The sequence below is a fragment of the Anas acuta genome, chromosome 2 (genome assembly GCF_963932015.1).
Source record: "Anas acuta chromosome 2, bAnaAcu1.1, whole genome shotgun sequence".
Taxonomy (NCBI): Eukaryota; Metazoa; Chordata; class Aves; order Anseriformes; family Anatidae; genus Anas; species Anas acuta.
The window spans coordinates 30,466,589-30,493,833 of record NC_088980.1 but is presented as its reverse complement, the minus strand read 5'-3'; the positions used below and the strand labels follow the sequence as shown (position 1 = coordinate 30,493,833).

At 34.9% G+C, this 27,245-nt stretch overlaps 1 protein-coding gene across 5 annotated transcripts in view; it reads left to right on the top strand.

Moving 5' to 3' along the window:
* Positions 1-27,245, top strand: part of AGMO (alkylglycerol monooxygenase) — a 250,511-nt gene that overhangs the window by 129,775 nt on the left and 93,491 nt on the right. Inside the window, exon 13 of one of the 5 annotated variants that reach the window (XR_011093792.1) lies at positions 25,776-25,930. The exons of 2 other annotated variants lie outside the window; for them this stretch is intronic. Coding sequence is in view for 2 of the 3 variants with exons in the window: in XM_068674085.1 (XP_068530186.1) it covers positions 14,429-14,491 (63 nt within the window). In the remaining variant the exon portion in view is untranslated. Of the gene's footprint in view, positions 1-883; positions 941-14,428; positions 14,507-25,775; positions 25,931-27,245 lie in introns of those variants that run through there. 2 more of the 5 variants (XM_068674085.1, XM_068674087.1) reach the window with 2 other exon arrangements.

Genomic DNA, 27,245 nt, shown 5'->3' with positions numbered 1-27,245 from the left:
ATTTAAGCTGTGTGAAAGGATGTAATAAAAAGGAAAGGAGAAAGCAGTATGGTTTGTCAGGTAAATAGGAAAATGTTATGGGAAAAACTATTGCTAAATTGTATTGCTATGGCATTTTTAGGAGTCAAACATCAATAGTTATTCACAGGATTGTTCTCACACAGTTCTAATAGGTGAAAACTGGTAAATGCAAGGTGAAAATTAAATTTACACAACATGCTTAAGGAGTTTCTTAACAGCAAATTTGGTATAGTTTTGAAAAAGAGCATTCTGAAGGAGTTTATCTGACTTCTTGGTTTTCGAAGAGAATAAAAGTGTAAAAAGACTTATAGACAGACATTTATGGTGAAAGTAAATGTTACAATGTTACACACTGAAGTTGTTGGTTTTTTGTTTGTTTGTTTGTTTGTTTGTTTTCTCCTCAAGGATCTATGCCTGGGTGAATGGTTCTAAAGTTTCACTGTGAACAAGTGTAGAGAGTGTGTGTATGTGTATGCATTAATTTAATATGTGCTTTCAGAAGTAGAAGACATCACACATAGACTAGATTTCATAACTTAGATCTCAAAAGATCATAGAACCCAGCTAAAATCACAGAATGGTTTGGGGTGGACGGGACCTTAAAGATCATCTAGTTCTAATCTCTCTCCTGTGGGTAGGGACACATGCCACTAGACCATGTTGCCTAAAGTCACATCCATTCTGCCATTGAACGCTTCCAGGGATGGGGCTTCCACACCTCTCGGCAACCTGTTCTAGTGCCTCACCACCCTCATAGTAAATAATTTCTTCCTAATATCTAATCTAAATCTATGTTCTTTTAGTTTAAAACCATTCTCCCTTGTCTTATGCCTACAATCCCTGACAAAGAGGCCCTCCCCAGCTTTCCTGCAGGCCCCCTTCAGGTACTGGAAGGCCGCAATGAGATCTCCCTGGAGTCTTCTCTTCTCCAGGCTGAACAATTCCAGCTCCCTCAGCCTGTCTTCGTAGAAGAGGTGCTCCAGCCCTCTGAGCATCTTTGTGGCTCTGCTCTGGACTCGTTTCTTGTTCTTCTTGTGCTGGGGGCCCCAGAGCTGAATGTACTACACTCTACGTGGGGTGTCATGAGAGCAGAGCAGAGGGAGAGAATCACTTCACTCAATCTGCTGGCCATGCTTCTTTTTATGCAGCCCAGGACATGGTTGGCAAGTGCATGTCCCGGCCCAGGTGTAGAACCTTGCACTTGGCCTTGTTGAACCTCATAAGGTTTGCACAGGCCCACCTCTTTAGCCTGTCAAGGTCCCTCTGGATTATCTGAATCTGATTTCTGGAACCTGAAATGATTATCTTCATGAAAAGTAGTGCAGCAGGAAGACTTTGAGATCATCATAATAAAACTTGTATGTGGTATTACTATTTTTAAATAGCCATAGTACTGACTTTGTCTATTAGAGAAAAACATAACTTGGAAGTATTTGCATCTGACAGTGATCTATTTTAAGTAAAAGAGGAATATTGTTTAGCTGCTAGTGAGAAGTGTGAATATTGTGATTGGCTACTGCACCAAAACTAGCAGACAGGTAATATGTGGAGAGCAAATGAATTGCTACTGTGTAAGCTTAAAACTGTAGACGCAAAAGCTAAAATAATATTTACCTATACATGGTATAAAGAATCTTTATTGGCAACTGGTATTCACAGACTTTTTTAAAGGTGGTATTGGCCAGACACAAGTTATTTGGCAGAGATCTTGGTAGTATATATTTACGGAGCCTGTCTGTATAAGGATGCTGGCAGGTTTACCCTGATTTCTATTCCAGGTGACAAATTTCTGTCCAAGCATTTGAGTGATCAAATATTTTCCACTGGAATCTGGGCACTGTAAAATTTCTGAAGCTGAGTAGAAAAATTGCAGGATTTGTTTAAACTATAATAGCCTCTGCATACCAGTGTGATGGCAAAATATTTCCACTTGGACAACACCAGGGTGAACTGTGCTGAATTGAATTAAACATTTTTCTGGAAGACTGATGGTATTTTGTTGCCACTTGTCAATGGCATCTTCTTTTAACCTAGAAGTTGTGATCACTGTACTCTTCAGTTAATTTCTCAGTGAAAATTAAGCAACAGCAATGGAAAGTAGTGTTATACTAACTTTTTCTACTGAAGCAAAGAAATTGGTCCAAACCAGATGAAAGCTATACCATAACCACATTAGCTTATTTTTTTCCTATGCAAAGCCAATTAAGAAATAGAACAGTTTCCATTAGTTTATTTGTCTTTCCTGGAACAATTACAATTGCTAAACTATACAAATGTGGAGTCTCCCCTTGTGACAGGTTGTTTAAATTTATAACTTAAGCTAGCATTTCCATCTCCAATAAAAGCCAAACAGACATTTAATTATGGTGCGTGACATTTCTGACTAAAATAGAGCCAACAGAGCCTGTCAGACAGCCCTCATTGTTCATGAATTTTGAACAAATTGGGGATCTGTGAATTTATAGCCAGGTTTTTCTCTAGTATTGTTTAAAATAGCACACATGGAAAACACGCCATGGGTGTGTTGTAATTCAGCTTTAATGATGTAACACTTGGTTTCAGTCAGTTGTTACTGCAATCCTCCAACACTGGTTTAGTGCTTCAGACATTGCATGTTCCTTAGCAATTATAGTCCAGCTTTCAATAATGGCTGTTGGCGGGATATCCACAAGTGAAGTCATAGCAATTTTGAAAAAGAGCTAATAAAAATACACCTGCCTTGTAGTGGAAAATGAGCCTTTAATATCTTTACTTTGAAGTTGAGAGAAGCCCATAGCATTAACTAACAGATACCAGTATTATGATGCAGTAATCCACTTCCCCAGGGGAAGTCAGGGATTGAAGTATGAAAGACTGGTATTTTCTAGTCACATATTTTTTAGTCACCATAACATCATAAAGCAAGAATGGGAATAACAAGGTGATAATAAAAACTGGAAAGGGGTGTTAGCTGTAAAGTTAGGAATATGCAAAGCAATCACAAGATGTAATTCAGTGATGCTACAATTTAAGTGATATATAATGAGTCAGTTGTTAGTTTTAATAACAATTCCTTACTTAAATGCATCCAAATCCACTGTTTTTAGAATGGAAAATTAAATGTTAGAATGAAATATGGAATATTAAAATATTAATAAAAAAGAATAAGTTTTTTTTTTTTTTTTTTTTTTTTTTTTTTTTTAATGCTACTTCTCATCTTACTATTCTATTCTGTTTCTGTTCTGGATCAGTTTAACTTTTGACGTTTTTCATAGCCACTGAGTATTGGCAGCCATTACTAAACCTGAGTTGATTTTCTTCACCAAAGGGTGGATTCATTTTGTCCTTTTGTTATTTTTTCTTTCATATTCTCTCCTGATATACTTCATATGCTTTGACTTTTTCATTCTAGGAAGCACGTGTGGTTTTAGCCTTCTGGCACATATACTCAAGTTATGCATCTTTCTAAGGCAGAATATAATGTAGTAGCTACATACGATCTTAAACTTCTGTTTGGAAGAAGTGTAACAAAATATATTTTCAATAAAAATGGTGGGGAAAAAAAATAAAACTCTTTAACTGCTTCTAGAATAGGAGCTTAGAGGATCCATTTCAGCCTATTGCTAAATTAGTGACTAAGCAAATGATATAATCTTTCTTTGTCTTCAGTTTAACTGAATAAAAAGTGCATCCAAGAATAATACATATATAATATGTATTATATGTACATTATATTGTATTTTGTATAATAATGTATTATATATGTACATTATATGTGTATTATATGTACACTATAATGCGTTTATTAGGTATGATTACTGTATTTGTAAAGAGCTTCTACGATTACACTATGAATGGCCTTAAAAATTGGAAGTTAAAATGTAGGAAGAAACACGGTTCCCTGTTTCTCTTCTGTATTCTACACAAAGCTCTACATTTGTCCTGTCACAGAGACAGCTTTGTTAATCTTATTGTAGGGAACACTCCTGAAGAAACTACAAGCCAGGAATATATTGGAGCTCAGTTTAAGGTAGCTGTTTTCTAGTGTGATACATTACACAGCTATTTTGCAATCACTCTTGTTGCAATAAAGATCCAAACTGGGGGCAGGGTAGGAGTCATGAGTATTAATACAAATGGCCCTCTAATCATACCTGGAGGGGAAGAGAAAATAAGATAAGTGGTATGTTCGTAGCACAACAAGACTAATCTGGAAAAACAAACAAACAAACAGCAGAGCTACTTCCATACTAATAATTAGGTATAATATTTGAAAAGAAAAAAAAATAAGAATTTATCTGAAACCCAAGGCAGTTCAGGAATCTGTAGAATATAAATCCTACAACTCAACCCGCAATCACTGTGGTGTTAGAGGCTCTCTTTCTTAAAATAACCAATATTTGATCTGTATACCTTCAGTTGCTTCTCGGCCTCATCCTCACCCCCCACCTTCATAGTAGGGTCCTCTAAATGGAGAGGTTAAAGATAAAGGGCACTTAACCCCATGCTGGCCTGATCAAACACTCTTCCCTGCTAATACAGGAAGCAACATTCATCAAAGGGATATCACTTGAGTATGATCCTACAATGACATGCATACATGCTTAACTTCACATTAATGGGACTATTTAGGTGCATGAAGTTAAGCATGTGTTTTGAATCTTTGCTGTATCGTGGTCTATATTTTCTTTTCCACTAACCTGAGCCCTTACACAAGGCAGTTACCTTACTGGTCTGAAATGCTGAAAATTCTCTCTGTCTATGGAGAAGCTTTTATATGTCTGAATTCACTTACTTATCTCCTCTGCTCACCCTGTGTTTTTAACTTTATTATGTCTGCTGTTTCTATTTTTTTTAGGGTTAATAAAACATTTAAAAAAAAAATCATGTAACTCTTATAGACTTGTTACTTTTTCAGAGGAAGTATTTATGGAATTATTTTTCAAACAAAAATCCAAATAAGTAGTAATATTAAAAAACTATTAAGAATGGTACAAACTTGTACTACTTTTATATATATTATATAGTTTTTATACTAATTCTCACTCGTAAGTCATTACCTTCATCTTAATATTGCCATAACATAACTGAAAGAACTGTCTATTGAACTGATTTCCATTGTATCATTTTGGGAGTAAGGAGGGGGCTGGAAAAGTTGCTCCTCAGCATTCAGTTTAGTAAAAAGAATGCAAGAAAAAATGCTATATCTGAGCAAAAAAATCTTTAGACTCCAGAAATAGAAGGAAACATAGTAAGTTTTTCAGCTCCTACCATGTTCAGTTTCATAGCAAAATTTAAGTGCACTTTGCATTCAGTGCTAGTCACTAAGATTTTGTTGTGCTGGGTAAATCAGGAAGTGATCCGTCACACTTCTTGCAAACTTCATAGTACTGTCACTCCGTATTTTACTGCTGTTCTTTTCTTTGTAGAATTCAAGTGTGTAATTTGCATCATTGCTCTGAAAGTAAATTGCTATCGAGTCTTGACACCTGCCAGCACTGGTATTCATTTCAAGCTGTAAAACACTACTTTGAAATAAATTTGAGGAAACTCATTAAATGTTGTCAGCTGTATCATCCATACTAACAGAAAAAAATGTAGTTAAATGTGTCTGGTTTCTATTTTCTATTCAAAAATGAACAAAGCTCCTTAAAACCTTTTTTTTTTTTTTTTTTTTTTCAGTACTTTAAAAGTATTTTCTAAATCTAAATCCACTGATTTTTACCAGTTTTATGCACACATTAATTTCCCCATGTGTTCTTATAGCAGAAATATTTTCAGTTTCTGTTTTTATGCTTAGGAAGTTCAACATCCAATTAAAGGATTAACTGGGCCAAATCTGACAAGAACTCTCAATTTGAAATTCCCCTAGACTCTGTTATTTCCAAAATTCAGATGTAAACTAAATTTAACCATACTAACGCAACACAGCGCTTAAAGTCAGCAGAACCTGGGCTTTGACCCTGGCTGTTGCTGGTTAACTCCCAATGATTTCAGAGGTGTGGAGTGTAAATATCCAAGGAGATCTAAGTGTAGGAATTGTATAAGTGCTTATGATTGCTTCTTTACTCATTTCTAACAGCAATCTCCCTTGCCTTGTGGAGTAGATTTATCTTCTCCACCTTTAGGTTCACGTTGTCTAAATAACTTTATTGAATCTGGGTTGAGATGTGTCATACACATATTCATGGGGGTAATTTTCATTATTAAAACAAAGGTGTTTGTAATCACGTATAATCAGCAGATGATTTCAGCTGGGAAGTGTATATAAATTAGCACTAATTTACTGTGGTGTTGATAGATTTATTTTTCAAAAGGTTGTAGGAAGAGCATGAGAGGAAGAAAACCACTCATGAGCTCAGTGTGCTCTTCATACTTGTGTTCCCACAACCCAGAGTCACCAAATCTACTTGAAGAAAATATTTTGATTTTTTTTTTTTTTTCCCCCCAAAGGGAGCTAACTATGATGTAGTAATGTTTGCCAGATAACTGTGATCATACCACTTTTTTTTCTTGAACCTCCACCAACTCCAGTCACGTGGAGTTCAAACTTCTTGCATTAATCAGGTCCCTTAAAATTCTGTGTGCCTCACTGCGTGGAGTATCCCATTACCTCCTGTTTCATAAGGGAGTTCAATTTTGAGTCTATGCCTGAGTGTTTGCATTTGAGTTCTTCTGTCCAGTCACTCCTTTCTTTCACTGAATTCATCTTTTAAATTATTACTTACTAATGCCACCTTTAAATCCTTTCTCAGGATCTGCCTCTTTCTGCCTCTTCCAGAAGCAGTGTGTAAAGGGCTAGACAAAAAGAAACTTATAGATGGCTGCTGGTCTAAGGTATATATTAAAAGCAAATCCAAAAATTTTCTCTAATCTGTAAATTTGTTTGTCATTATATGTTGTAAGCTCATGAGGAGAAAAAAAAAAAAAAAAAAAACAGAGTACGACTTTTTATAATACTTATTGAAACCCTTATTTTTGCTGCAGAGCTTGACTGTGACAAAATAGTGAAGTGATAGGTCTACCCAAAATGAATATATTAATAGTCATTGTTGTTGCTAAGTAGATGATTTTCAGGTGCAGATGCATTAAAATTTTGTAAGGAGTAATCTGTGACCTCCATAACACTAGTCCCTCTCACAGGTCATGCAGATGCTTTACTGTGGCTGAGAGGAAGTAGTGAAAACAGGTAAAAAGTAGAAGATGCCCTGGAAGTCCTCAGGGAATCATTCAAACAGCAGTAGACAGGATTCATATAATCATTTAGGTTGGAAAAGACCTTCAAGATCACCATATTCAAGCAGCAACCTGACCTACTGAGTCCTATCACTAATCATGTCCCTTAGTGCCAGACTATTGTTATAATGAAGTCTCTGAATTTCTGTTCTGTGAGAACAGAAAATGAAATTAGCGGAAGGGGAGCTGTTGGGAGGATGGAAGAATCATAGAAAACAGTCTGGGGGCACAAGCCTTTCAAGTGGAGAATAGTGGCCTCAAGCAGAGGCATTAAGTCAGCATTCCCAGGCTGAAAAATCACCACTGAGACAATTTCAAGCTTCCTGCCCTAATGGAGCAATCTGATGGAAATTTTGAGCAGGGAGTTGGACCATGATCTTATTTATAAGAACAGATTTTCTAAAGAGGGAATAATACAGCTGTATACATTTACTGAGTTTTATTTAGAGAGAAATGTCACAGTACTATTGATATGCTTTGCAAGTTCCTCTACCCAGAACTATTAGGGTGTAAGCAGTTTGATTACAGAATGATAGGAACCAAATCTGCCTTGTGGTATGTCTAGACAAGTGTCTTAACTCCTGTGTGAATAACTACTAGACACATTAAGGAAAAGAAATTCTATACTGAAAATCTACTAGTTAATAGCCTAGTGATTAATCATTACACAGGTGGCAAAATAAGACACAAGAATTTTGCTACTGTTGGTTATTAACTGTGCTTATGACTTTGCATGTACGCGTAACCTCAGGCACAGAATGATAGCCACTGAACTTGAAGCTGGATCAAGTCCTTTTAAAGCATTGCATTTTCTTGGCTCTCCATAGTAACCTCCCCCTCCCCCCCCTCCCCCCCCACCATTTATCTATCCAAATCAGTTGAATCTAGGCATAAGTCCATGGGGGAGTTAGGGAGGAGCAAAACTCCATATTGTTGCCTTTTCAACCATAAATCAGACACTTTTTTAATATTTTCTACTTTGAGATTTATACCACTGTACATGTAAAACATGTTTACAAATATAATGTTTTACCTTTTCTGAATATGCTATAGATTACACCTGGCTGCCTGACAGAAAACTGTCAAAGTAAATGACCAGAATTAGTTACCACTTGGTACAGTAAAACTTAAATGGGGATGCAGAACTCATAGGAGCTCCACAGAGTAATGTACTTGTATACAGCTCTCTAAATTATGGTTCATTAGGTGTATAAACAAATCTTTTCAATTCACTGTGGCAGTATGGAAGTAACTTGTCATTTTAAATTAAAATCTCATTAGTAAACTAGTATATAGTTTAATATCTGAAATATGCTTGTTTTTGTACTGATGCAATGTTATTGACTTTACTGTCAGTGTTCTCTAGTCACCTGAAGTGGACAATAATAAAGAAAGACGTGAAATGATTCCATTCATTCTGGTTTTGAACTTACACCTCTTCCTAGTGCTGCAAACCCAAGGGAAAAAAATTCCTTTATTAAGTCTAAAGCCTAAGATTCCACTGCCTCAGCTATTAAGAGGATTTTATAAAATGGACAACCCTGCCTACAAGAGGCTGAAGAGGGGAAAAATGGACAGTTTACAGGCCTAGGAGGATTAATAAATCTTCCCGTATTCCTTGAAATCCCATTGAACTAAATTTACAGTAAAGCCATGGAGACAAAGGTCTTATGCCTCTTGCTTTCCTGATCAAAGTGGAAAATAATTTTTTTTGGAGAGCAAATGATATTTTCCCTCTCTTATTTTATCTCTAAATAGCTATGCCATGGTTTGTTTAGTAGCTGGAAACTTCAGAACTTCAAGTTAACAAATAAATTTACCAAAGAAAATATTAAATTGATGACAATAGTTTTGAAACTGCAATGGTTAGTATGTCTTACATATTGAAAGTACTTATTTCTCTGTTAATGTGGGAGAATATGGAAAATATTTCTGTAGTCAAAAAAAAAAAGTACACTGTTTATGCTGGAAAAAAAAAACTGAAAGAAAAGATGTAAAGAATTTACCTCTACTTGGACCTTTTATCTGAGAAATACTATTACCATGATGTCAGCATCATGGTAATAGTATTGCAATGTTACTATTTAAAAAGAAATAATCTACCAAATGCAATGGACGTATTGGCTGATATTTGGCAGATAAAAGAGAAAGGTAAAAGAGAAGGACAGAAAAGAATGGAAAATCAGTTGAGAGTAATTATTCAGGGCATGGGATGGGAGGGGATAAGAGTAGCCCTTTCGAAAATAATCTGCAAGCTAGCAACAGTCTCAAGGCAGGTACAAAAGGGCAGGGGAAGGTGGAACAGACTTGCAAGGAAACAAGAAAAAAAAAGTATGAAAAAATTCCAGAGAGACAATTTTTATAGTCAACAGGAAATGAACAATAAAATCATAGCACTTCTGAGATGAGTTGAAAGGACAAAGTGTAGAGCATAAAAAGGCAAACAAAGATAATACCTTCTCTTTATACAAGCAGCAGAATTCAAAGGGAGAAGGAGAAGTATTTCTGGATATAAAAGGGTGAGGGCAAAATTGATGTGTGTAGCCATGTGCCCATCTTACTTTGCCAGTATGGCAGTAAAAATACTGGTGTTTTATCTTGGAAAATGGAAAAAGTTCTTTGGACTTGGAAAAGTTCTTTGAACTTACTGCATAGGTTTTATGGTATCTGATGTTATCTTTTTGTGAATCATGTAACCACTGTGTCACTGATGTGGCTGATGTTCATATCTGTGCTCAACTTGCACAGCCAGAAGTGACTGAATGAAAAGAGGAATGAAGAGAGCAGTAAGAACCTTTGTAAAGACTTCCTTTGCTGGGAAGTGTATCAGATGGAGTTCCATTAGGCTTTTTATTTTTTTTTCCCTTCTTGTACTGTACATATTTGTATATTACGTACAATAATGGTTTGACAATACTGTGAAATACATATATATTGCTTTCACAGAAAGACCTGTATATTTCTTCTTTTCTTCCTCCCCCCACCCCCCTCTCCACCCCCCATCTTCCCTGGAAAATCCTGAGTTACCTTATAGAAAGATGAGAATTTTCAAATGTGTTGATGACAAAAGACAGAATAGGAGATGTAGTTTCATTCCAAAAAGGTGAGGGGAAAAAAAAAAAGCATAGACATCTCTGTGATATAGTGATGACAATCATTTGTTGTAGTGGCATCTAATTTAAGTCATCACAGCCTTTTCCTGGAGCTGGCCCCAAGAGACATATAAACCTTTTCCTATCATGTCCCATTATCATGTGCTAGTTATAAAAGGATATGGGAACCAAACTTGGATTAAAAATGAAATGAAGCTTAGATCTAATATAAAGGAAATGCCTCTAACTACTATAAGGCCCTTCCACAAGTCAAAGCCCCTCATTCCCAACCTCCAGTCTTTTATAGCCATTGGCTTATATCGTTATTATAAATTGAATTTTATTTTTTAATTTAGTACATACTTTAATGACAATTGTTTATAGAAAGCTTTTTTTTTTTTTGTCAATAAGTTTTCTTGTTGTTGATAAATATTCTGTGAAGTTGTTCAAATGTTGCAACATAGTGTATACTCCAAACATTCATGCAGTGACCAAACTGAGACGTTCTTGCATCAAAGACTAACAAATTAGGAAGCAAATTTTAGGATAAATTTCTGTTCAGGTTTGCTATATGATAAACTTTTCAGGGAACATGCTATGTTTATTTTCATAAAACTTTACCTTAGGAATTTCAAACAGAAACATTTAGCTATTTTTTGCAATAAATTCTAGCAATTCAGTTGTATATATTCAATAAGATTATAAAATAAATCATGAGAATACATAATGCTAAATGTTACAGTAAAATACATTTATCAAACCACTAATATCTTCCCCTTCAGTTGAAGTGTGGTGAACCATTTGTTAAATACTGAAGAAATGTTTTAAAAACCAAAGGTATGATGAGAAGGTAATTTATTTACTCCCTACTTGAATGAATACCCAGGAGCATTATCTATCATGAATAAAAATACATATTTGAGATGAATAGGTAAAACAAAAAAGAACAAAGATATAAACCTACAAATAAAATTAATGTCTGTGTTCCTATACGTATGTATGTATGTATGCGTAAGATGTATATGATAAAATATAGATATATATTTAACATGTATAGTGGCATACATGTATATACCAAAGAATGTAGTGTACAGTAAGTATCATAGAAAATGCATAAAAAATGAATTAGTATTTGTTTTCATAACAAGATTATCAATCTTCCTTTCTCTTGCCTCTAGTCTTTCAAGTTTGGATTGCCTATCAAAAATACAGAAATAGATGTGGTGTCAAAAATTACTAGCAGTTGCAGAGATATCAATTGATGTTTCTTGATATATTGGTTAGCACCGCAGGTTCAAAGTAAATGTTTGTAATCGCAACTGCTTTACCACATCATGATTAAGAAAATAAAATACTTGAATATGTAAGAATTAAGTATTACAGGGTCTTGCAAAAGAAACTGATTCCTTTGCTAAAAATTATAAATTTTGTCTACGCTGGAATGTTCTGTAGTTTTCAGACATGCAAAATGTAGGGATTATCATAAATTAAAAAATAATACCTGAAGTAATATTTGGTGCATCATAATTAGTACTATTTAAAAATTGGTTCTGTTTGTGATAATTTTTTTCCCCCATCAAATTCTCAAACTTTTGAATTTAAAAGGGCTGCTTTACAAAACTCTCAAGTTGTAGGGAATCCACAGCTGAGGCACAATTGCTAGCTCATTTGGCAATGAGAAATATCTGGTCATGTAGTTTATACATGCTATTATTACCAGGTTTCGTGATGGACCTTTGCTTTATTAATGCAGCTTGTAACGCATTGCTTACATGGAAAGACAAATGAAGAAGTTCTAGATCACTTACCATCAACTGAAGCTATTGTGTCATGTGGTGAACAAAATAAATAAAATTAAAAAAAAGTGAAAGGATGTAGTTAATGACAAAATGTGGCTTTGGCCTTGGAACTTCTCATAAGATGCTGTAAAAACGTGAATTAAAGATCTAAGAATGGTTATAGTCTAAGTATAACAAACAGGAAAAAAATCCAATGATTTTCTACATACAAAGCAGAAAAAAAAAAAAAGAGGAAAAAAAATTGAAAAGTTGGACTGAATTTCAGTCCAGGCTGTGGGTTGTGTACTGGACTGTGGTTAGGAGGTCTCATAGGACAGAAGCCTACAAAAGGTTACAAAAGTTCAAAAATGAACTAGAAAGAAAAATACATGGAAAGTTTTTGTACAGAGTCCATAGTTGGTTCAGTAGAAAGGACTTGTCAATTTAAGGGGTGTGATATTAAATCTCATTCAAATTCATGTGCATAATATCTGACTGTTATTGTTATTTTTACCAAAATGCAGTTATGACGGAAGAAGTTCTAATGTAGTTTTAGAAGACTGTAGGCTTTTTTTTCGTTTGAACTCTAAATATTGGTCTTCTGTAAAACTCTGTCTTTCTGCTTTTATATGTTTGCAGTCAAGTGTGGCATGGGTAATTCCTAGTAGATACCTGCTGGTAATACAGTAATTTAAGTTTTGTGAAAAGTGCTGGTATTCAATGCAGGTCAGCCATCAGTGATCACAATTAAACAGAAAGAAACAGGAAATTGCCATCTGATTCAGGAAACAAGCAAACTGATTTCTGTAGGAAACTGATTATTTAATTACACAGTAACGTATTATATAATTACACATATTATTTAATTACACAGTAATGTAGCTCAAGTGGCAAATATGGATGGATGCGTCCATACTTCAGACAAAAATGTAAAAATGTGAACTTTTGTGTACTACATTGTTCACAGTAAAGTGAACAATGAATATGAGTATCTTATGCATGCCAGATTTCAAATATATAGGTTACTTATAAGAAGCTTTCATACGGAATTGGAAGTTATGACATTGTTATTAGAAGGGTCCTTAGATTATTAGGTTATTGAAGTCTTTTCCTAAAGTCAAGAATGACAGCCATATAAAAGTAACTTCTGCAGGTTTGCACCTACTTAAGTGGAGTTATAATTACAGAAGTGCTGTTAAGCTACAGATGGTTTAAGTAATAGTGACAGGAATGATTCCATGATTGCCATCCAAAATCTTTGTGCAACTGATCACCTTGTGACACTTTCCACATCCCTTGGGCAGCTAAAAGCAAACAAATCCTAGGGAAAAGGCAAGGCAGGAAATTCTGCTGCCTTCCAGGGTCCCGCTGCTTCAGGGCAAGACAGAATTTAGGCACTTAGTATTTAGTAGTTTTGTCATAGGGGAACCTGGCAGTTTCAGCCTTGGCTGTCTTTCTTGGTCAAAAAGCATTAGAGGCACCACTGCATGCAGCAGATGAGAGGTAGGATCAGGAATATACAAATAACCCTGAGATTGCTCTCTAGCTTCACACTGTTTTCTGCATTAATTAAGAAATGAGCAGCAGTTTTAGCCATCTGCACCCCTAGGGATTCAATGATACCTAAAATTCATTTCAAATAGTGAACAACAATAACCACAACAAAAACATTTCCCCCCCCCTCTTCTATTACTTGCCTTTTTATGAGTCCTTGTAGACCAGGAACCTTCAGTTAAATATTATACCTGTTTAAAAAATCCATTGTTTGGTACCAAATGTAATTGGTTGTGTCTTTCCTGAAAAGGGTTAAAAAATGAGGAAAAATACCGTTATGTGAAACAGTGTAATGCATGTTTTATTATCTTGGTGGATTATCACGTTAACATGTTGTGGTCACTGCTAACTCTGTTGGCAATGCTAACAGATTTGAGCTTCCTCAGGCAGCAGATGGACTTTGGTCTTGTGGACAAGTACTTTATTTATTGATGGCTTTTTGCAAACTGCAAACAATTACTTCAGAAAAATAAATAAATAAATAAATAAAGACTCTATTCTATAGCAATGTGACGTAGTTCTTTCAGCAGCAGTCCAACTTTTAATAAAATCTTTGAACGGATATTTAAAAAGGAAAACACTGTTTAGTGAAGATAATGGACTGCACTTTTGTGTGCATTCATGCCCTGTTTATCCTTCTACACGCTCACCACAGAAAGTCAGCTACCTCGTTTCCTTGCCAGTTGCAAATCTCTTTAGGCCTTGACTGTTGTTTCATTAGGTTCTCCTCATGTCCCATGCCCAGTTCTTTCCCTGCTTTACCAACAGCAATGCAATATACTGAGGAGATGGACCAGGTCTACCCTCCATATAATGCTGAAAAGACCATGACAGAGAGTTACATGTTCTTAGAAACAGGATAAGTGCGATGAAGGGTTGAGGTTTGAAGGGTGCAGAGTGCCATGCAGCAGTGGTGGAATGGACAGTGGACTGTGGAGCTGGATGAACTACTGAAAAAGACCCCAGTCCTTCTGCTATCCCCATGGTCAATAACTCTTCCTGAGAGACATCCTGATTTATTCTAATCCAATCCAAAGACCTTCAGTGGTGGTGATTCCTCAGGGGCAATGTACTTAAATATTTAATTGTTCTTACAATTAAATATATATGTGTGTGTGTGTATATATATATATGTATACATGTGTGTGTATATATATATATATGTAAGCTTAATCATTCTTTCTATCTCTTGTCCTTTCCTGTGTTGTTATTCTTTGATTGAATTCGTTTTTCAAACAACTCTGCTTGTTACACTTCATGTAAGTATTTTATGAAGTTTTATATACCTACACGTATGTTTATTTGACCTTTTCTCATAGTATGTTTCCAATATTTCATTTGTATTCCATTATGTGTTTGGAATCAGGAAAAGTTTGTCATTTAGAGAACCTTAATACTCTTTTTCCATAATGAGGTGCTTTTTTAGTTGTTTTGTTTTGTTTTTAAACTAACATCCTTAATGTGGTGGTGTTGTTTTTTTTTGTTGTTGTTTGGTTGGTTGGTTTTTTAAGGCACAAAAAACACTCCTTAATTGCTTTCCCCCTTAGATAATTTTTCCTTGATATCTTACTATTAAATTCTAAGTTTTTTGAAAACAAACTTTTTATTTCTTTCTTAGTCCTTCTTCTTACTCCAATCATCAAGTTATATTTTCATATTTTAATTGTGTTGCCCCCGGCAGTAGAACCAAGTAAAGAGAATCGTTCCTTCTTATTGCCTTAACACTTTCTCTATCAATAAATCATGGAATAGTAAAAAAAGTTTAATGGACAAGCTAGATCATGCTCAATCTTCTTTTCCCCCCAAAAGGTCACTGTAGTTTAAATCTTACGTTATAAACAAGACCCATAGTATGGATTTACCAGTTGCTAATAGTAAACATCATACTGAGTAAAATAAGTAATTTAGCAGCAGAGATGTTGGATATAGTTTTCAATAATAATAGCTTGGTCTTGTCAGGGTCTTATAAGTGAAGTTGACTTGAAATAGAAATGCAAGCTTTTATGAAGATTTGGTATCACATTGAGTATTTTTCTAGTTTCCTTGAGCAAAGGCAGCAGACTTTCATGTGTTCCAAATTTGTGCAGATATTTTTATTTTTATTTTTTACTTTAACCATAGGTTAAAAGTATAGAGTAAACTAACTAAAATATTCAGAGCAGCTCACCATCTGATATTGAACTTAATTTTGAATGTCATTTTTTAAGTAGTAAGGACTAAATCACATGAGAATCAACTAATTGGCATTATCAAGAAGTCTGTAAAAATAATTACTAAAGCAGAAGTCCTTAAGATTATGAAGCATTGGACTGCCTGGAACACAAGCAGCAGGCAGCAGAAATTCTATAAACCAGGAGTTTTGCCAAACCTTCTCAGGCTGAAGGCCAAATGATTTTTTTTTTTTTTTAACCCAGCCAGATTTTCCATAATGAACCAAGCAAATTGCAGCCCAAGGAGCCCTCACATGTGTACATTCACATTGCAAGTGAATGTCTGTCTTTTTTTTTAGGTGTCTGTATTAGAAACCAACAAAAATGTATGCTAATGGGCTGAAAAAAAAAGTGAAAATGCTGGAACCGGTACTTGTACGACACAATTTATGAGGTGATGTGCATAATGTACAAACTGAGGTTTTGCTGCTGCAAAAGTTTACATACGTTATTAACATTATGTACATGAGTAATTCCTGAAGAATCAGATCCCACAAGTGTCCCTCAAGTCACTGTTAGCTGAACAGTGTTATGACTGCACGACTCAGTTTGCTTATCAAAAGGTATAGGAATAACTTCCTATAAGAAAATAACTCTAAAACAACAAAAGTTTTTGTAAATTTGTTATAACATCCCTATAAGCATTTGTATTCATAATGCTGCAGAATAGTTACATCTAAGTGCATGATTTATGCTTTTTCATGATCATTATGCCAGCATTCCAAAATAACCCCTAAACCAATGTTTCATGATTTGTAGTAGCATACTTGCAGTTGTCTCATAAAATCATCAAAATAGATTCTATGATTTGAGTTCTTACATCTATGTGAGAAGTCATGCAGGAGCAGATACATGACAAGGGAAAAGGAAATTGTGTACCTTAGAAAGTACATCACAATAGCTGAAATGAAAAATGGACAAAGACCTGACTGTTCCGCTAATGCCACTGGGGCAGAGGTCACTCACATAGCAATGTCTAGGACAGTGCTCTCCAATTATAAGTGAGGAAGGAGGGAGGACGGGAAAATAAAGAAAATTGTTGCTAATGTGGTTGTAACCATCCCATTAAGAAGGAGCCCAAATAACCACAGATTTGATCAATTTCTACAACTGAATCATTTTGAAAGCTTTTACTGTTTGTTTAAATAAAATTTTGAGAAAAGAAATATTATTTAAATGAAATCCAAACCTGATCCACTAAACATACGCCAAGTTGTACAGATACATAGCTGCTCTCTGCTGCAGCTGCTTCTGAAAGAATTACCCAGAGAGAGAAGGGAGAAGAGAAGGGATTGAACATGTAACTAATGAGTGATGATTTATGTCATTGTGGAATATGATTCACAGTTCTGACTACAAAAAGGGTACAGATAGCTATGTACATTGGTCGCATTCAAATACCCAAGATATGTGAGTATAAGCACATCTACAAACATGATTTAAATGAAAATTTTCTTACCTGCTGAAGGAGGATGGGGTCCCTTGTGGGTGTATGGATCTGTCCATGTTTGCTGTACAATTCTATCGTTGTTTGAGATAGAGATGTACAGAATGATGAATAACACAGAAACACACTTTTTTTTTTTTTTTTTTTTGTCAGAATAGTGTAGTTTGCTGTCCATATGTTCTTGGTAAAAAGCTGATTTCAAATACCTGATTATGGAAACTTCATACCTAGAACTATGGTCCAACAGATGCAGTGGATCAAGTTAAATGATTTTATTGCTCTTCTTTCAAGTAGAAAAAAAAAATAATTAACATTAGAGTGTCAGGGAGCAATAGTCTGTAAGACTCCTGCTGTGGCTACCTGTGATTTGAGAAAGTCCTTCAGATATGTAACCTGACACTTAGGTCTCTTTCCTATAGCTCCTGAGGAAAAAAAAAAAAAAAAAAAAAAAAACGAGGAGAAAGTTTTGAACCAAGAGCCTTTGTAGATGAGAGTTCTCTAATATTTCTCTAATATTTCTCATGTTCATAATATTTATGAACATGAATAAAATTGTGAACGTGAATCTTGGCCTGGTTTGAAGCTGATGTGCATGGGCAAAGAGAAATAGTAATCAGGTTTTGGTCATAGTTCTGCATATTGCATTCAGGCTTTTCTACACACAGAAGTTGCAGCAGCTGAATTCATATTGCTCCAAAACTTGGTTTGGGCACATTTACTTCAGTTTAGGTAGGGCTTATTGCAATTTAGCAGAACCTTGTTGCCAGCTGGTATAAGCAATGCTGCAGTAAGACTGATCATTCATTGAAACAAGTACCTTTATAATGTTGCATCAAAGCAGGGCAGCTTTGGCAAAATACTGATTATTGATGCATAGGGCATCAAACTCTCTTCCTCTCTCACTTATTTTCTTTTTTAATCTTAAGAGTGTTTTTATTGTTGATTTTGCTCTTTTTGTTTGTTTGTTTCATTGTTTTCAGTGGTGTCTTTTCTCCTTTTCTTACAATTCATGTATTAAATTCTAGTATCTTGTTAAGGAATGAATTCATGGACACACTGATACAATCTGTCTAGGCCCCCAGAACTTGTGAAAGTTTGGGTTATGCAGTAGCATATATACATATACATATGCATAACAGTAGAAACATATTTTTAACTGTTCACATACACACACACACACAAAAAAAAAAAAAAAAAAAAAGGCTGTCCATTTGCCATTTACTCTTTCTTTGGGATTGGTTTATTGGTTTTGGAGATCCTTCACCAGTTGCTAGAGGGCCCATGGTACTGCTGGACAATGCTCTTACCTTGCACAAGCTGTGACACATCAACATGCACAGTGACTTCTCAGCAGCACTTGCGGGTCTAATTTATGGTGAAATCTGTTGGTTTGTGGAATTGTCTTTATGGATTAATTCATTGGGAGTTTTTAAAACATGTCTGCACAAGATACTGGGAAACAAAATCTAAAGATAATTCTATTGAAGTTGTTCAACTTTATGACCAATAACATGATGATGGTGCTGCTGCTTATAATTATTTTCTTTTAAAGCAAGCTGAGATAGAACAGAAGTACCCATAGGGCTTAGGATAACTCCCCATGTTAGTGGGACTAGGGACCAGCAGCATCTATGGTTGTAACTGTAGGATTAGGGACATACTCAGTCCTCTGGTTCCTTGGTGTCAGGCTGCAGAAAACCTGCGTGTGTGCAGTCTCACTCATAGAACTTGGCATGCAAGTTTTACTGAGTCTCAAATCCAGCAGGACCTTTGTCCATGTGACAGGCAAGTACATCTTATGTGAAGAGCAGCTTCAGCACCACTCTTGGTAGCTGGTGTGAATGTTGCCAAGGACTGCATCTTGAGTTGTCTGTGTGCATCTCTGAAGCTCCTGGTCAAACCTACTTACCCTGTAGACTGTGAATGTTCCTGGAGTTCATAAGTCAAGATACAAAGGATGTCTATTGGTATGCAGCACAGACCTTTCACTCCAATGCCTACATGCTCAGAGCAGTGCACTTGCAGCCACTGAAATAATATTTTCATTAACATACTAATTTTTACTGAATGAAGATTATTTTTAAAATTCAGACTGTATATGAGGCAGCTGTCTCAATACTCAACTATTGCCTCTATCAATAGATGTCATGCATGATTATCTTATAGATATCAAGATTATTATTTTCCATATAAATCTTTCCCTTGCTTTCTGAATTGAAAATCACTGAAGGCTGGGAGGATGTTCCAGAAAGATATCACCATATGCTTGTCTTGTGCTAATATTCTTATGTAGGCAATAGTTTTTTGGCCACTGTTATAAATCGGATACAGGGCTAGATAAACCATTTGATTTTACTAAATAGTTCCTTCTTAATGTTCTTGATCTTAAGCAATGAGCAGAACCAAAAAAAAAAAAAAAAAGAAAGAAATCTGGCAGTTGTCAAATAAATTCACTTCAATGTTACAAGTATTTTTATATCAATTTACATATATTGCTTGTTCATTATGTCCTATTTTACTCAGTTAACACACATACATGTCAAAGGTTCTATGTAGAGCACCCCTCCACCTCACAAAGAAGATGAGATGCCATGCTCTTGTTTCTTTCAAAAGTCTGTCCCATATTTTTCTTATCAAAGACTCTCAAGTCAGTTCTAGACTTTTCTCGTTTCTGAAAATAAATTCTGAATTCCCTTATTCTCAATGGAATATTGAGAAAATTCAATTCCTGTCTATACATGTTTGCTTAAAACTAAATAAATAATTTAAATATTCCTCTTAAAACTGTACTAGACAACCACATAGGACTGTTTTTGAGATTTTAGATTTATTACCAATATTTGCTTTTACAATCTGCTCTAAGTTCTCAGTGACAGCTTATCTAGGTTGTAGATGTACTGTACTGTAGAGATGCTGAACAGGATGCCTGCAACCTGGATTACTGGCTCAGTCCTGGCCCTTGACAAATATAATTGTATTTTTTTCTAATAAGCTTTTGTCAAGAGCAGGCTAGCCACTTTTGCTCAGAAAGGAACCAAACTAATAAACTCATTTAGATATGGGTTGCCCAGAATTACATACCTGACCATCTGAAACCTCTCTTCCCCATGTCCCAGATCCTGTGGAGCTGGGGGAAGTAGAAAAAAGGCATTCCCATGGCTGCATGCCACACTTTATAGCACTACCAATTCCAGGAGCATTTTGCATTTGTGTTGTTGCTCTATTCTTTCACAAGGAAACACCTCACAACCCAGTTTGTTCCTAAGCCAATAAATCTGTTTCCTACCTAAATGTTCATGTTAGTAAACCACTGTCTAAAGCAGGTTAAGGAAAACAAATTCTTATTTGTTCTTTCTCAGGACAGGCAGGTTTCACTTGGACAGACCTGGGGTAAGCTTGTCCTCTGCATTTTTCTGTTCTGGAAGGTATTCCAGATCCCCAACATTACTGTATATATAAACAATGTGAGGTAGCTAGATTTTGTTACTATTCAGTTACCTGACTGGTGTGCTTTCCCAGAGATGTGAAGATTTTTTAACATAAGGAGGAGACATTGTGACTACAGAAAAAGAAGGCCCAGGACAGAATCTAAGGAGAATACTTGCTTATTCATATTCTTCAAAGTCACTCATAATACTGAATTTAAACTATCGTCATTGTCTTAGGGATCTTTTCAAAAATCATAATTTGAGTAGAACAGAGGATCTGAAGGACTTTTCTAGGTGAGGACTAGAGAAAACACCATAGAGACACTGAAAGACTGTTGATGTGAAGTTCTTAAATACAGGAGAGTTGTGGGCTCCAGACATCAAGTGGAGTCATGAAACAGTCTTTCCGTAGACTTCAACAGAAGGGTTAGAAGAAGGGTTTCTCATGTGGCATGCTTTTCTGATGGTTATAACATCAGAATTTGGTCATTTCTTTGTTTGATTTCAGTGCATGTGCTATTTCCTCAAGCCTAATAGTGTTATATATACATACACACATGTATATATATATATTCATCATAATTCCATCAGTTGTTTTTAAGTCTTTGTGTGTGTGTGTGTGTTAAGAAGACATTTTTAGTTTAGTCTTTATAATAATTATGGAAATAATAATAATTATGGAAAGAAACATATTACATTGAAGCACAAACTGAACTTTAGACTGAGCGTCTGTTCTGGGCTCCAAAGTTTTCTGTGCATTTCTAAACAAATTTGAGCCTATAAAATTCATACTGATAGCAATAGAAACATTTTCAATTTAAACAATTCTGAATGAAAATTCCACTTTGTTCATATCCCAAGTTCTATGGGGCAGATCTCTTACTTAACATTACATGTATTTGCAGTATAAAATTTATAAAATTACTATTAGTGTGCTCAATAGTGGCCTGTCTTCCATATTTTTTGGTAAAAAGTTTGTCTCAAAAGTAATGTATTGTTTAAATGATGTGAAGCAATGCCAGACACCCAGAGATTTCAATGAAGTTATTTATTTGTTTACATTAACTAATAAATGAGCCATTTGCATTCCAGAGTACTAGCTGAGTTCAGCAAAACAGTTCTAAAGTAGAAAGAGCCATGATATTTATCATTCTGAATGATAACAACTGGAAATTTCACTTTATTTTAGGAAGTTAATACTGTCATGTGGAAACCTCCTTATATACCTTGTATAATAAAATAACTGTCACTTCTGCATGTGGAATTAGGTATGTGGCAATTATATAAAAATGGACATTCTTCTGATTCTAAATGTGAAAAGCTGACCTTTTAAAAACACTTTAACAAGTTTTAGTGTTATCATAAATCTTAGCAATTCTTTAATGTTGCAGTTTTTTTGTTGCATACATTACATTAGTTCTTCTACGAGTCAACTTTTGTTACAGGGAAATTTGGGCCTGGGGCCAGGTAGAGTTTTGGAGAGCTTTTAAGTTTGAGAGCCTGTTTCACAGCTGGAAAGCTCCCCAAAGTGAAGTGATCCCAGAAGAATATGTTTCCCATTACCCAAATCTCTACCAAATCATGCCTTGTAGCTCTAAAATAATTAAGACTTTGGAAGCCCCAAGAGGTCTTTTTTGATCCATGAATGAAGTTACCCCAGGTTCAAATAACTAAAACCTGACTCCCTCTTAACCAATGAAACACAAAACCCCTCCATTTGTCAATGTAACATAAAGAGAATGCTCCAAAATGTCAAAGTCTTTACACTTTAATGGATTCAACCTCAGGATATGTCAAGAGTTTTGATTGCATTTGTTGGAGATCAGGCTGAGGTGTCTGTGCAAGTCCCTAGGGTGGAAGAGTTAACATTATATAAAATATGGTGTAAAAAGACACATTGTTGTTTTGACATTTGAATAATGATGAACTTGTTAAAATCAGAAAAAACTCAAAGTCCCTTGTGTTGCTGTTGCATTGCTACCTTCTTTTGTAGCAAAGAACATCGTAATTAATTTCAAGAGCAGGGGATCTGCTGTAAGATAGGAAGTACATGTTTTTTGGGAAAGGTAGCATACCGTGGTATTTTTGAGGCCTTATATATATATATTTTACTATTCAACTAAATTGATACAATGGCTATGGAAAATATCTTACAAAGAGAACACATTGAGGTATCAAGATGTATCGATAAGAAATTTTTCCAGACTCATTGAAGAAAGAAATCGACTGGCAAGATTTTGCTGCAGAAATAACAGGATAGGGTTAATATGAAGTTTGGATACTTCTAAGAGAGGTTCAGAAAGAGAAATGGATGATATTCACAGGCTGTGATTCCTATAAGATGAAACTCATAGGAAACATGATATCAACATAACTTACTTTGCTTTTCTTTCAGTACTTATTAGAAAAATTCAATGCTTTTTAAGTTTATTAGAACCTTCTGTGGGATGATGCAATGTCAGTGTACTTTCTAGTCTACTTTTAAAGACCAACCCCAAATAAGGGAAAAATTTGGAGGATGCTAACTTCGGGAAATTTATTTTGTATTGTATTTGCTTAGTGATTTGCAGATAGTTGAAATAGAAAGTGGAATATGTAGTATGAAGGAACAACTAAAATCACTTGGGCCTCTGAGAATTTCAGTGTGTTCACATATCAGACATCCATATTAATTTAATGATGCATATGCATAATTGCTGATGAAATTTTAATCCTTCAATTATTTGTACTTGCAAAATATCAGAACTAAAAGTGACCTTAACATGAAAATTTTGTTCTGAAGCCAGTCTATTAGAATTTCTGATGTGTTACAAGCGGTATTAATTTTTATACTTCCATATTACAATACAGCATAAACTTAGTAGTTAAAGTTTTCGCTCAAAGAGCAAAACAAGTAAGCTTGTTCCTCAAATACCACAGAGGTATTTGTAGACTTTCTGTTTAGCACATGCTTGAGCTACCTACTGAATGAAGATACTGAAATAAATGTGGCTTAAAAAACATTTTACACTAAAATGGCCAGTGTGTCTTATTTCCATCTAGATGAAAGCTTAGAACCTCTTTTAGAAGAAGAGATGTGAACTGGTACAGATTTTTTTTTTTTTTTTTTTGCAAATGCAGTTATGTTCACCTCCTGAATTGCTGATGTTCTGTCAGTTGGCAGCAACTTCAGATATTGGCAACTGAAGGCTAGACTAGGCTGATGGCTAAAGGCTTTACAACCTCTAGTGGGATTATGCAAATCAGCTAAATACAAAATTGTCATTGAAAACTTCCTTTATGTTGAGAGTACCCAGATTTCAACTGCTTTGCTTGCTCAGGCCTGCTGTAGTCTGAGCATGTGTAACTGTTGGAGACCAAGACCAACTTTCCGTTTATACCGTGGGGACCCCAATTCTAGTATACTTTTACTGAATGTGCTCATGACACTGATGGGTTCAAGATCCCCTCAAGATGCAGCAGCATCCTTTTTGTTATAGCACACACACTTGGTACTTCTCCTTCTCTCTGCAGGTAAGGTGCAATTCCTTTTTTTTTTTTTTTTTTTTTCCTGTCTGCAGAGACAAATAAAACTTCCAGAGAAGTACCTGAATCAGCAGTTTATCTGTATTTTACCTAGTGAATGTCAATTTAATCTGAAGTTGCATAAACAGCAACAAGAGCTAGGACTAGAATTGAGATTTCTCAATTTTGTGCTCTATAGAGTTATGTTCACCTTTTCAGGTAAAGGTTTCCTCTCATTTCTTGACTCTTTTATTCTATTCCTGTATAGAGCTATAAATTCAACAGGAGGAATGAGAAAACATTTTCTTTTCCTCAGGATAGATTTTAGTATGGCAGTTGGAACATTAAAAGTAATGAATATGTGTGTGTACTCCCCTAAGCTGGGGACAAAACAGAAGTAATTTTCCTAAACAGTTTATCAGTTGAGTTTATCATTATTTTTTTTTTTTTGAGGCTGACTTTGTAAAAAGGTTTTACAAACATCACTAACTGCTTCTCTCACTACATTTTAGAACAAGCTAATCTTCCTCAATACTTTAAGGCACCCAGTTGTTGGGCACCTCACTCACAACAGCCTTGAACACCTGGCTCTGGAGAAAGATTCCAGATTATAGATCATCAGTTAGCAACACAAGTATGCAATTGCACTTTGAATTCAAATGCTTACTCTATGGAGAAAAAAAGGTATTTTTCTATGGAACTGTGGCTGCAGTTCCCTGTTGGGTGTCCTAGTTCCTTTGGACCTTCTTTTGAATATCTTTTTTTTTCACCTCTCCATCCATACCTCTTAAGGACCTGTGTAGAGTAAATGGCATCTGGGTTCCAATGTGTAAGCAGGCACTTTAGGCACTGTGGATCCAGCCTGGGGTTGCATTTGAACCTGTGACCCAAAGATGTAAAGATCCATGTTATATTTCCTGTCTTTTGAGTCATCCAACTCCACCAAACATATTCTTACTGTTACTAAAAATGTACAGCATATTGACTGCTGACAGGCTAGACTGTCTGATTGCTTCACCTATTACCAGGATTTGTACATCAGACCTGGCAGTATTATTCTTTTGTGCTTGGTCCTCTGTGCTTATATTTCAGGATTAAAAAAAATGTTTCTATTAAAAAAAAAAAAAGAGGCAATGTAATTAGATTTATTGTCATATTCTCTAATTTTTCTATTAGTCCTATGTAAAATTGCAGGCCAAATTTTCAGCTGGCGTGAGTTCATTTAATAAATTCCTTCCACAGTTTCCTTAATAAATCATTCTTCTTGGATGTGAAAAAAGTGCATTGATTTGTGCTTTGAGATTGCATAGATTAAGTTTGACTTCAGCTTTTCATTTGGTGCATTAATCATATTTGGCAAAAGACCTGCACAGACAATATGTTATAAGGACTGGATATCAAATGTTCTGCTTCGTGCAGGTAGAAAGCTGCATTGCCATGCCAGTGGAATGTTATTTTACTTTAATGTTACTAAGTGAGAAAGCTGACAATTAAAATCTTTCATGTGATATTTTTTTTTTTTTCAGGAACATTTTTATTCTATGCTGATATTAGAAAAAAAAAATATGCATCCAGCTATTGGCAAATAAAGAGTGTTTGCTTATTTTAAATAGGAAAAAAAAAAAGAATGGGATGGATGGTTTCTGAATGAGAGTGATTAATCATGCTCTGCATGTGCTGGGTAAGAAGTACTTAATTTATCATTTGAAGAGTTATACAAATATGAAATCCTGATGACTAACATCACCAAATTAAAAGAGTAGGATTAACATTTTGGTACTCTCTTAATTATATGGGACAATATTTGTTTTTGTTTTAAATGCTATAATATCAGTTTTAAAAACTTATTAAGAGAAGTATTAGTCTGAGGAAGGAACAAGGAAGTGGCATGTTATTTGATTTCTTTCTAGAATACAAATGGTTTTGTTATACGTACACTTATTTTATTTTTTTCTCTTGTTTCTTTTTCTTCATCATCCATTCTGCCTTTCTTACCTGCCTGAACAAACACACTTTCACTTCCACAATCAATATTTCATTCTTCTGACTTTCAGCATCATTCGTATTCCTTGCATTCCTTTTCAGCAATGCACACTTGCTCAATCTTATAACAAAAACCATGTATTGTGGTTAGGCGGTAGAGGTCAGCACTAGTCTTGCGTCACAGGTCAAACAAGATCACTTACATTCTTTATCAGGGTCATTTCTTCTCCCTGGGTGGGATATGAACTTTTTTTTTTTTTTCTTAGAGAGGAAACAGCACAGATGTTCAACACTCCTTGTTCAGAACTTCAGGATTGTATACCTTCATCTTTTATGTACGCTTCCAAAACAAGGGATGAATCACTCCTAACCAATCCTACTAATTCTGTTCAATATTCAGACACTAAAGTAACTGCAGAATGTATTTGTGCTGTATGTAAAAATTTAATTCTACATTTTTTAAGATAAATTTGAAGAGAGATCCAATATTTATAACCAATATTTATGAAACGCTCAAAGTGTTTGTTTCTGGAATTTCAGAGATACGTATTTGTTGGTTGCATATCACAGTAATATAATTTAACCTAATATAATGAATATTTCTTATTTTTTAATAGAAAAGGAATGTTTATTCAAAATAGTAACATTTAAATGGAACAATTCTGAGTTAAAAATTTTTGCATCCTTTGTTATAATTTTTCTTATCTTAAAGTAATCCACTTAATCTTTTTTTTTTTTTTTTTTTTTTCAGCTGTAGAAAGGCAATGTTACAAGTATTTCTTATTCTTTTGTTTTATTGACCCTAAAGGAAATAGGATATTAATTATGCTTTCACCACTGAGTATTCCTCTTTCATGGTTGAATGAGGTAACACACTGGAAGTTCTGTTACTAATCTTCTAATTCATGACTGATTTTTTTTTTTTTTTTTTTTGCCAGCATTTGTCAGCAACATCACACTTCTAGATAAATTAATATTATAAACATTTCCTAGAAGATATGTCATTCTCTATT